General features: G+C 38.5%; 1 protein-coding gene across 1 annotated transcript in view; it reads right to left on the bottom strand.

The window, feature by feature from the left end:
- Window positions 1–224: 224 nt before the first annotated feature.
- Window positions 225–11975, bottom strand: part of LOC110456974 (zinc finger protein 271-like) — an 18245-nt gene continuing 6494 nt past the window's right edge. Inside the window, exons 2-3 of the mRNA XM_021508047.1 lie at window positions 3190–5864; window positions 225–609 (exon numbers count right to left, since the gene is read on the bottom strand). Coding sequence (XP_021363722.1) covers window positions 457–609; window positions 3190–5864 — 2828 coding nt within the window. The 3' untranslated portion in view covers window positions 225–456. The remainder of the gene's footprint in view (window positions 610–3189; window positions 5865–11975) is intronic.

Raw genomic sequence — 11975 nt, 5'->3', positions numbered from 1 at the left:
AATATCAGCAATATAATATCGAGCATTAGCATGATATATAGCCGAGTCGCATTCTTACAAGATCAATATCTCAGGAAAATTATTCCGAAATATGATTCAATAATTATGTCGGCTGAAACTAACAATATGTTTATATATAATAATTACATCTTCTCTGATTATGTTGACATATTTTAGAAAGAATGCTGACAACAGTAACTCTTAAGTTGGTTTGTTTTGGTTTTATTTAACGTCCCATTAACAGCTATATGGTCGTTTGAGTTGAAAGTCTGTGGTAGAAATATTTTTATGACCCCGCCATAAAATGGGGGGGGGGGGCATATAGTGTTGCCCATGTCCGTCCCGTCGCGTCCCGTGCATGAGCGGGGGCGTTTATGTCTTATTCTTTCTGGATATCATAGAGATATGATATCAGGCGCCACATGAGGTGCAGGATGTGTTTACCCGGACACCTCATCAAGATTTTGCCTGTAATGTTTGGATGACTTCATGAAGTTTTCCCTTCTGCTTTGATGTCTCCTTGGTTCCGTGCCTGTTAATGTCAAATTTTGCTTCCGATTTTATCCTTGTGTGTTGACGAAGCCAGCACATCAGCACCGACTGTTCAATCTGTTTACATCCGGGCCAACAAGAGTGATTAACATTAGTTGAAATAACTTCATTCATAATTATTATATTCATATTTGCTCTGCATCCTTCCATTGCAATGCATTGAGAAGGTAAATGTTGTGACACTATAACATTTTTGCTATTGTGACGTCATCAATCTCTATTGTGACATCATCAATTTCATTGTTGTCAAGACTTATATTGCTGTTCAAAGAACTGTTTGGAATAACTAAATAAATCGTAACTTCTCTATCAAAATGTAAATAATATAAATAATGATTTTTTTAACAAATATTGTTATGGTCCTAAATATAACACACTGTGACATTTCTATTGCTGACAAACTTACATAAAGTCCTGCCAGGCTTTATTAAGTTTGCTATCAAAAGTAATGTGTGTTATAGGACCATAACAACATTTGTTAAAACATTCATTGTTTAATTAAGTAAAACAAGCAAATTCGTGGAATTTATATCCCCTGCTTGCAGGACATATTGTAGGTTAACATTGCCATCGCATTGCCATAGTACACCTACAATGTACACAAAATGTACATACTAAATTTCGACCAATCAGAAGCCTCCGTGTGGTTGCTATGACAACGAAACCTATGCGGTTGAATTTCCAGCCCCCTTATACCCCCCCGATACCAATTTTCATCAAAATCGAACAATATCTAAATTTCGACCAATCAGAAGCCTCCGTGTGGTTGCTATGGTAACGAAACTAATGTGCTTTTTTTCGCAGTACCCTAATATCCCTATATACAAATTTTCATCAAAATCTAACAATATCTAAATTTCGACCAATCAGAAGTCTCCGTGTGGTAGCTATGGCAACAAAACCGATGCGGTTGAATTCACAGTTCCCTAATATCCCTATATACCAATTTTCGTCCAAATCGAACCAAGTCTGAAGAAAATCGGTTAACATTTGTTATAGTTATTGCACAGAAACAAAACCCAGCAGAAAATGACGTTTTTCGTTATTCAAGGGGCCATAACTCCGCCAAATGGGATCCGCTGAAAGTGGTCATCAAACTTGGCCGAGCCCTTAAGGCATTTAACCCTGTGACTAAGTTTAAAGAAAATCGGTTAACATTTGTTGTAGTTATTGCACGGAAACGAAGCGCAGCAGAAAATGACGTTTTTCGTTATTCAAGGGGCCATAACTTCGCCAAATGGGATCCGCTGAAAGTGGTCATCAAACTTGGCCGAGCCCTTAAGGCATTTAACCCTGTGACTAAGTTTAAAGAAAATCGGTTAACATTTGTTGTAGTTATTGCACGGAAACGAAGTGCGGCAGAAAATGATGTTTTTCATTATTCAAGAGTGGCCATAACTCTGCCAAATGGGGTCTAGATCTGCTGAAAGTGGTCATCGAACTTTGCCGAGCCCTTAAGGCATTTAACCCTGTGATCATGTTTGAAGAAAATCGTTCAACATTTATTGTAGTTATTGCACGGAAACGAAGAGCGGCAGATAATGATGTTTTTCATTATTCAAGGGGCCATAACTCTGCCAAATGGGGTCCGCTGAAAGAGGTCATCGAACTTGGATGAGCCCTTAAGGCATTTACAGGAAAAAAAAAAATTCACACACCTTTTAGTTAAAAAAAAATCTATCCAATTTTGCGTAAGACAACAAGTATCCTGTCTGGGGCCTCAAATAAAAATGGCCTCTACACTACTAAAGCTACGTACACTAGATTGCTTCCGCGTAAAAACGTAGTCCGTCCTTACAAAAAAGACAACATATTTCACAGTGTAGATTATTTGTTGTTTACAACATCAGATATCTTACAACATCAAAACAATACATATAACGACAAAACACAACATTTATAATGCAGATTGTAAATGTAAAGCCGTCTACGTGCGGATGAATACGTCACAGTGTAAAAATTCCACGTTAAGGTACCAGACTGATCGGACGAGATAGAAAAATCTAGCATAGGGTATGGCGTGGGGATATCTCTGTCTGAGGTGTGCGTGGGGATATCTCTGTCTGAGGTGCGCGTGGGGATATCTCTGTCTGAGGTGCGAGAAAACATGTGTAGAAACATTCAAAGTCCAACAAAAGCTGATAATTATATCAAACATTCAAATTTTGGAACAGCATAATGTGTCTTTAAATCAAAGAAAACGCGATAGGCATTGCATAAATAGCAATTTTGTTATCAATACTAGGCTGTTAGAAAGGGCCGGACCCAGGATTCAGCACATTTTTTATGTGATTGGCCTTGACACAGAACAATAAAAATGTTTGTTGAAAATTTCTTTTGAAACATTGTCTCGTTAAACACTTTTCCCATTTTGGAGCGTGGTACATGTATATCAGAAATAACATTTCTGTTATAGGACTACTGTTTTGCATTGCTAAAGCCAAACAATAATCTGCACTATGTTCCCAAATTTTGCTATTTAACTCATTCACCCCTGAAGATACATTTGAACTCTTCCAATTCAAAGGTTAGAATAGTTTATTATGAAATTTCAGGGGTGAACGAGTTAACATTGTCAGCAAATGTGCATGACGAATCCCCTGTATGTATCCTGTTGTGTCTCTGTAGGTTAAATACCTGTGTAAACCCCCTTCCACAGACATCACACGTGTATGGCTTCTCCCCCGTGTGTGTCCTAATGTGTTTCTGTAAGTGGGCTGAGCGACCGAAACTTTTACCACACACCTCACACTTGTATGGCCTCTCCCCTGTATGCGTTCTCATGTGTGACTGCAGGATAGACGTCTGATTAAATTGTTTGTCGCAGACTTCACACTTGTATGGTTTTTCCCCTGTATGAGTCCATAAGTGTGTCTGTAGGTGACGGGCGTGAGTGAATTTGTTACCACACGTATCACACTTGTATGGCCTCTCCCCAGTATGTGTTCTCATGTGTATTTGCAGACTAGATGTCCGGTTAAATTGTCTACCACAAACATCACACTTGTACGGCTTTTCTCCTGAATGTGTTCTTAGGTGCGCCTGCATATTACATTCGGCACTGAACCCTTTGCCACAGAAACCACACTCAAACGGCTTCTCTCCTGTATGTATCCTGATATGAATTTGTAGCTGACTTCTGCGTTTAAAACTCTTACCACAGACAGTACACATGTGTGGTTTTTCGTCTTTCTGCAAGTCGTCTGACTTCGCCCTAGCTGGAGGAACTGATAGGTCTTCTGTACTGGACCTAAAGATGGTACGTATGTCAACTGAAGCACTTAAATTATTTTGAGTAACATCTGATGAATCTTGTTCCTTGAATAACTTTGCAGGTAAAAAAGAATCACTAAGCACTCTATCACATACACCATACATATGCATGTAGATGTTTAATCCATCNACCTCTAGCTGAGAGGAGTCACTAAACTCTTTATCACAGACATCACACGTGTACATGTTTGGTTCCTGGCCTGTATGTGTCCTGGTGTGTACCTCTAGCTGAGAGGAGTCACTAAACTCTTTATCACAGACATCACACGTGTACATGTTTGGTTCCTGGCCTGTATGTGTCCTGGTGTGTACCTCTAGCTGAGAGGAGTCACTAAACTCTTTATCACAGACATCACACGTGTACATGTTTGGTTCCTGGCCTGTATGTGTCCTGGTGTGTACCTCTAGCTGAGAGGAGTCACTAAACTCTTTATCACAGACATCACACGTGTACATGTTTGGTTCCTGGCCTGTATGTGTCCTGGTGTGTACCTCTAGCTGAGAGGAGTCACTAAACTCTTTATCACAGACATCACACGTGTACATGTTTGGTTCCTGGCCTGTATGTGTCCTGGTGTGTACCTCTAGCTGAGAGGAGTCACTAAACTCTTTATCACAGACATCACACGTGTACATGTTTGGTTCCTGGCCTGTATGTGTCCTGGTGTGTACCTCTAGCTGAGAGGAGTCACTAAACTCTTTATCACAGACATCACACGTGTACATGTTTGGTTCCTGGCCTGTATGTGTCCTGGTGTGTACCTCTAGCTGAGAGGAGTCACTAAACTCTTTATCACAGACATCACACGTGTACATGTTTGGTTCCTGGCCTGTATGTGTCCTGGTGTGTACCTCTAGCTGAGAGGAGTCACTAAACTCTTTATCACAGACATCACACGTGTACATGTTTGGTTCCTGGCCTGTATGTGTCCTGGTGTGTACCTCTAGCTGAGAGGAGTCACTAAACTCTTTATCACAGACATCACACGTGTACATGTTTGGTTCCTGGCCTGTATGTGTCCTGGTGTGTACCTCTAGCTGAGAGGAGTCACTAAACTCTTTATCACAGACATCACACGTGTACATGTTTGGTTCCTGGCCTGTATGTGTCCTGGTGTGTACCTCTAGCTGAGAGGAGTCACTAAACTCTTTATCACAGACATCACACGTGTACATGTTTGGTTCCTGGCCTGTATGTGTCCTGGTGTGTACCTCTAGCTGAGAGGAGTCACTAAACTCTTTATCACAGACATCACACGTGTACATGTTTGGTTCCTGGCCTGTATGTGTCCTGGTGTGTACCTCTAGCTGAGAGGAGTCACTAAACTCTTTATCACAGACATCACACGTGTACATGTTTGGTTCCTGGCCTGTATGTGTCCTGGTGTGTACCTCTAGCTGAGAGGAGTCACTAAACTCTTTATCACAGACATCACACGTGTACATGTTTGGTTCCTGGCCTGTATGTGTCCTGGTGTGTACCTCTAGCTGAGAGGAGTCACTAAACTCTTTATCACAGACATCACACGTGTACATGTTTGGTTCCTGGCCTGTATGTGTCCTGGTGTGTACCTCTAGCTGAGAGGAGTCACTAAACTCTTTATCACAGACATCACACGTGTACATGTTTGGTTCCTGGCCTGTATGTGTCCTGGTGTGTACCTCTAGCTGAGAGGAGTCACTAAACTCTTTATCACAGACATCACACGTGTACATGTTTGGTTCCTGGCCTGTATGTGTCCTGGTGTGTACCTCTAGCTGAGAGGAGTCACTAAACTCTTTATCACAGACATCACACGTGTACATGTTTGGTTCCTGGCCTGTATGTGTCCTGGTGTGTACCTCTAGCTGAGAGGAGTCACTAAACTCTTTATCACAGACATCACACGTGTACATGTTTGGTTCCTGGCCTGTATGTGTCCTGGTGTGTACCTCTAGCTGAGAGGAGTCACTAAACTCTTTATCACAGACATCACACGTGTACATGTTTGGTTCCTGGCCTGTATGTGTCCTGGTGTGTACCTCTAGCTGAGAGGAGTCACTAAACTCTTTATCTCTCTATCAGAACATTCCCTCGTTGGTTTAACTGATTTAAAGGATAAGAACTGATGTGCTTGCTTGGAAAACATCTGAACATATCTGAAATATGAAGAAATATAAAACACATTATGCTTGATTATATCAATCCCTGAAAGTACAAACATGCTAACTTTAAATTAAAACTGAAAACCAAGATAAATTCAACCTACCCAGATTCCTGTTACAGTATACATTGTATACATGTTAATCTAATTAACTTGTTCACCCTGAAGACACATTTGAACTCTTCCAATTCAAAGGTTGGAATAGTTCATTATGAAAGTTCAGTTGTGAATGAGTTAAAAAGGCGTCATTCGGCCTGAAAATTAAACTGTGTTTCTGGTTTCTAAGTTCAAATCTTTATTCTCATGATCTAGATAACAGTATTTATTGAAACGGGTACATCTTTATGTACATATATATGTTTTTAAAGGCGGGCGGTAAGCAGAAAAAGTTTTCTTTTTTTTACTATATGACATTGAAGGTATGTTAAAGAAATACACTAGCTGTATTTGACGAAACATAATAGCTTTCAACCAGAGAAAAACAGGCTATAAAACTGATCTGTCGCCAGAATGTCAGATTTATACTCCCTACCTGCCTCAAGAACTGCAGGAATAGTTCTTTGAGAACATGTTTATTTGATCAATACAAAGTATTACAAGCAATCCATAGTCCCTCGATCACCACTAATAATTTCTCACAGTGACTTACTTTATGTACTCTGCGAGCGAAAAAAAATACTTGCATACGAAATCTGGTTGCTCCAGGTGAAATAAAGTAGAAGATATGCACCATATAAACTTTTCACAAGGATAGGGTCAAAGGTCAAAACAAAAGTCAAAATACCCCACTTTTTGTACTCGACACTCTGCTATTCAACAGATGTGATCGTATACCATATCTTGTTACGCCAGGTGAAATAGTATAGAATATAGAAGAAATGCCACCAGACAAATGTTTTTCATATGTTGGTGTCAGAGGTCAAACCATAGGCCACAGTGACCTACTTTTTGTACTTGACATTGACATCCTAACATGTACTTGCATACCAACTCTGGATGCACCAGGTGAAAAATTATAGAATATCTGCCCCATACTGGGTTTTTTTTGTGTAAATAGGGGCAGAATATACTCCCATGAAAATGGCCTAATTAAAATTTCAATCATATAAATCTGAGATATTTTGACCAAAGTTGACGTCATGCCAAAGGGCACAACTTCCTCTAACGGGGAGGTACTACACATGTACAAAGTTGAGAGAAATACCATCATTAATATATTAGATACACTTGACACAATATTCTGGAAGAAGTTATAAATACAAAAGGGGCATAACTCTTAAGAAATATCATTTCCAAGTTTAACGACCAGCAAAAGGGCCAACATCATATCATAGATAAACATAAACTTTATTTACTTTACAACAATTATAAAACAAATTATTTCAACTAACATAGATGTGAGCGCATGGGGGGTCTTAGTGAGGGAGGAAACCGGAGGAAGCTACATTTTGAATACACTGCACTGTGTTGCCTGGATTTAACCCAAGTAAGCTACATTTTAAATACACTGCACTGTACCTGTCACCTAGATTTTACCCAAATAAGCTACGTGTCAAATATTACCTTTTCCCTAGATTTTACCCAAGGCCAACACAAATGGGGTTTTGGATTCCCTACCAACCCTAGATTTTTGTGCCTACTCTAAATTGATATTTATAATAATAATCTTTATATTAATAATCATAGTAAAAATGTGTTAAAAATAAAGTTGTCTACCTAGCTACCTACCCTAAAAAAAAATAAGCAGAAACAGGAAACACATTTTGTTTTGGCCAGTCAATGTATTTCAAATATTACCCTTCGCCTAGATTTAACCCAAATAAGCTACAGTCTTTAATAATAGTATCACACTTGTCCACATTGCTTAGTTACTTAGCCAGAGTTTTCTCTGGCCCCGACACCAAACTTAGACATTCATCTGTCAAATATCGAAGTCTGGTGTCAGGGCCAGAGGAAAATCAGACTACGAAATACCATGCCGCAGGTACCCAGCATAGCATTCGCCTGCGGGGTCGCATTATACCGACAACAAGTGAACCAGTTGTTGCTATTTCCCCGATTGCTTAATGAAAAGAAGGGAATAACAACTACTTTTTTTTTATGACTTAAGTAAAAATTGTCCTAACACGATGACAGAACCCATTGCCTTCCTCATCTGAACAGACGTTCAACCATTGAAGCCAAAAGTGAGGTATCGCCTAGCAAAGCATCAGGACACAATAGGTAGCTATAGAAGCAGAAATATCCCAGATATTGTAATTGGTGCAGCAGATTATTTTTGTTCACGTTCGTGTCCCAAAGTAGAGGGCATCGAATGTGTCTCAAAGTAGAGGGCACATACGCGAATCCCCAATTCTGCAAGGGGTTCCAACATAGTCATGCGTTAATCATGAGCAACAGCTGGTATAGGCCGATTTTATTCTGATCAGTTTCCGACCTGCGGGTGTCTCAAGCCTACGCAGGCACTATAGCCTCCAACTCGCGATCGCCTGTCTACATCTTTCAGTATAGGTGTATATATTGACAAGACTACTTTAGTACCTGTGTTCCACCACAAGGACCTGAGAATTTGTTACAGGTATATTTTGACCTAGCTATGTTTTGACCTAAACTAAGGTGTGTAGGGTAATTTTACATGTATTAGGGGTACCGGTTTAGATCAACTTTCGGTGAAAACGCCACCCCAAATGATTTATATACAGATGTACAATGTACATACGAGCATTGGGGATTGCATTTTTACTGAAAGTTGATTTTAACCCCTAAAACATGTAATAATACTCTGAACACCAAATTTCCAGGTCCCTGTACATATATGCTTCACCAGTGTTCCCATTACATAGACCTATAGCTATCTGTCCTGTTGTCTCCGGTAACTTGAATCTTGTACGGTGTACCCAGATCCGGACTAAAAACACTTTCAGGAATAATTATAATAACAATGTTTATTCAGGTAAAAGGCATTACAATTGTACAAACAAATGAAATATTGAGAAAATGATATAAAAGTTACCGATTTTTACATATGTACACCATGTACTGTAATATATATTGCCAAACAAGTGGGGTTTTACGATGTCATTCTAGGTGTCACACTTAGAAGATGATAGTTGATGTTATTATAGACCATTTTGAAAGCTGTAAATGATTCCGTTGTCGAGATATTAAAATATCTTTATCAGGTCCAGTACACTCTGCCGATTGAGCTATATAGCTATAAAGACCTATATAGCTATATACACCTATAAATTATAGCTGTATTGAGCTATGTTTTCTCAGATTTCAAATTTCATTAAATTAAAGCAAAGTCGCATAAAACAATAAGGTTTAAGGTAATGTTGACTACAAAGAGCATACAGTTAGATGTTTATTTTCATTTTTCTTAAATGTAAAATTTCCGATTTTTTTACATCATCATTTTTTAAAAAGAATACTTATATTTAATGTCTTTTGTTATCAACCTAATGATACAATCTTCTTTTAAATGCGACTTTGTTTCGTTTTCCTTAAAAAGGAAAATCCCAATAAATTAATTGCTAGATTCTCATCCAAATTCTTTTCAAAATTGGGGCGGGGGGGCGAATTTTATTTTTTATTTTTTATTTTTCCTAAAATTTGAAATGGTTGCAAATGTGTTAAAAAAGTGCAATAAAGGCGCATGTTCAGTGTACATTTATCTTTATTTTTTGTTAATAACAACTTTGAGTATGCAGTATACACCATTTCACTGTTCAGTCCACATATATATCTGTACTAACTTTTGGTATGAATACACACCACATTACTTTTCCAAAAATCGTCCTCTTTAAATTACAGTGACCTTGCCATTGTTGCTCTATAAAATCCCGACATTAAAATTGTAAATGCGTCGGATTTCGCACTGGCAGTTGCCGACTGCTCTTCTGTATCAGCATCAATATTAAATTTTAAATAAGCTCCGAGGTACAACACCACTTCCCCCACCGTAAATGCGATATCACACTGGGTCAGTTCCACTTTCGATTTACCGGCCGACACAACGGCTCTGTAACCACACTCCATGGGCGCAGATTTGTCAATTGTTCCTTCGGCTAATTCATGACCTGAAATGTTTTAGTATCGGCTACTGGACACCCATACCAATCTTTAAGAACAGCAAGTTGCCGTTTCAGCTTTAGAATTACAAAAACCATACTTGCCGACGACGAGTTTTCTACAACCGGAAATTGATAATATAAAACTAATTTTTGAAGCGGAAAACGGAGAAAAAAATCCGGATTTTGTATTTTCGTGTTTTTTTTCGCAAATAAAAAAAATTGGGGCGGGGCCTCAAACAGGGGGCGGGCGGGGATGATAATCTAGCAAATAATTTATTATGGCCTAAAGCAAAGTCGCATAAAACAATAAGGTTTAAGGTAATGTTGACTACAAAGAGCTAGATGTTTATTTTCATTTTTCTTAAATGTAAAATTTCCGATATTTTTACATCATTATTTTTTAAAAAGAATACTTATATTTAATGTCTTTTGTTATCAACCTAATGATACAATCTTCTTTTAAATGCGACTTTGTTTCGTTTTCCTTAAAAAAGAAAATCACTTGAAAATAGCTTAAAAGACCTATTTCAGATAGGTCAATAGAGCTATTATAGGTCTTTACAGCTATATAGCTCAATCGGCAGAGTGTACTGGACCTGTTTATAATCCTGGATCGGGCTTTTAGTCCGAGTCTGGGTTCGGGTCCGACGTACAACATTTACCGCGAACCCTGTCCTGTCGGCCTGTCATTTTGTTTTAAATGTAGGCCTAGAGCTAATTTTATGTGGTTTAGCGATCATATATACGCTCATACAATATATCGAGTTTTCGTCATATTCATTACCTCTTTGTAATTAGTAGTGATTCAAACACGTCGAAATCGAGAGTAATTTGACGTGATGTTGACCAGTTTTCATTGTTGACAGAGAGCAGCCTTCTGAAATCATAGTCACTTCGGCGTTTGGTTCTGGGCACGTACTAAAGATATGATCAGTGAAGCCATGATTGTGTTTAATATGAAATTGCATCATTGCATCTGATGGAGATCTCCCTCATTGGAAATGAGGAATGAGGGAGATCTTCCTCATTGGAAAAATCATCGAGAAAAACATACCGCACAAATGGCTAACGTACAAAAACAGACTACCCTGGATACACAACAAACTTCGGAAACTTATCAATAAGAAAAACAAACTATACAAAAGAAGAAAAGACCCCAAATACTCAAATAAATATAAAGCAATAAAAATGCAAATTCAAAAAGATCAGAGACAAGCATATTGGAACTACATAGAAAAAATGATCTGTGACATCCCAATTACTGATCCCGACCAAAAAGTATCTCGTGACTCCAAACCAAAAAATCTCTTTTCGTACACAAAATCTATCCACACAGAAAATACCAGCATATCGCCCCTTAAACGAAATGGCCTCTTAACCACAGACACTGTTAAAAAGCCAATATTCTAAATGACCAGTTCCAATCTGTTTTCACTGTTGAACCAAATGATAATATCCCTGATAAAGGCCCAAGTCCCCACCCTGATATTGAACCTCTATACATAACTCCACCAGGCATTGAAAAACTCCTGTCCAATCTAAATCCCCATAAAGCTAGTGGCCCTGACAACATTTGTGGCAGAATTATAAAAGAACAACAAAAATATATAGCTCCAATCCTCACTATCATCTTTAATAAATCAGTAAATTCAGGCCAAGTTCCTCCGGATTGGAAACATGCAAATGTGGCACCAATTTACAACAAGATTACCGCGAGCGTTATATAATACGCCCGTCACACATTGAATGAGCAGTTGTTTGTATGATTGAAATATATGAAGTATTTGTGAGTAATTGATATTGAAAGAGAAATCATTCAACATAACTGGTAGATCAATGAGTGCAATTCAACATCATGGAACACATGCATCGCATTAATGAAACCAAGGGGAATAACTCCAATAATTACGGTCGGATAATGGCGGTTATC

The sequence above is a fragment of the Mizuhopecten yessoensis genome, unplaced genomic scaffold (assembly GCF_002113885.1).
Source record: "Mizuhopecten yessoensis strain PY_sf001 unplaced genomic scaffold, ASM211388v2 scaffold8989, whole genome shotgun sequence".
NCBI classification, from domain to species: Eukaryota; Metazoa; Mollusca; class Bivalvia; order Pectinida; family Pectinidae; genus Mizuhopecten; species Mizuhopecten yessoensis.
The sequence above is the reverse complement of the archived record's forward strand: the minus strand, read 5'-3'. Positions and strand labels throughout refer to the sequence as shown.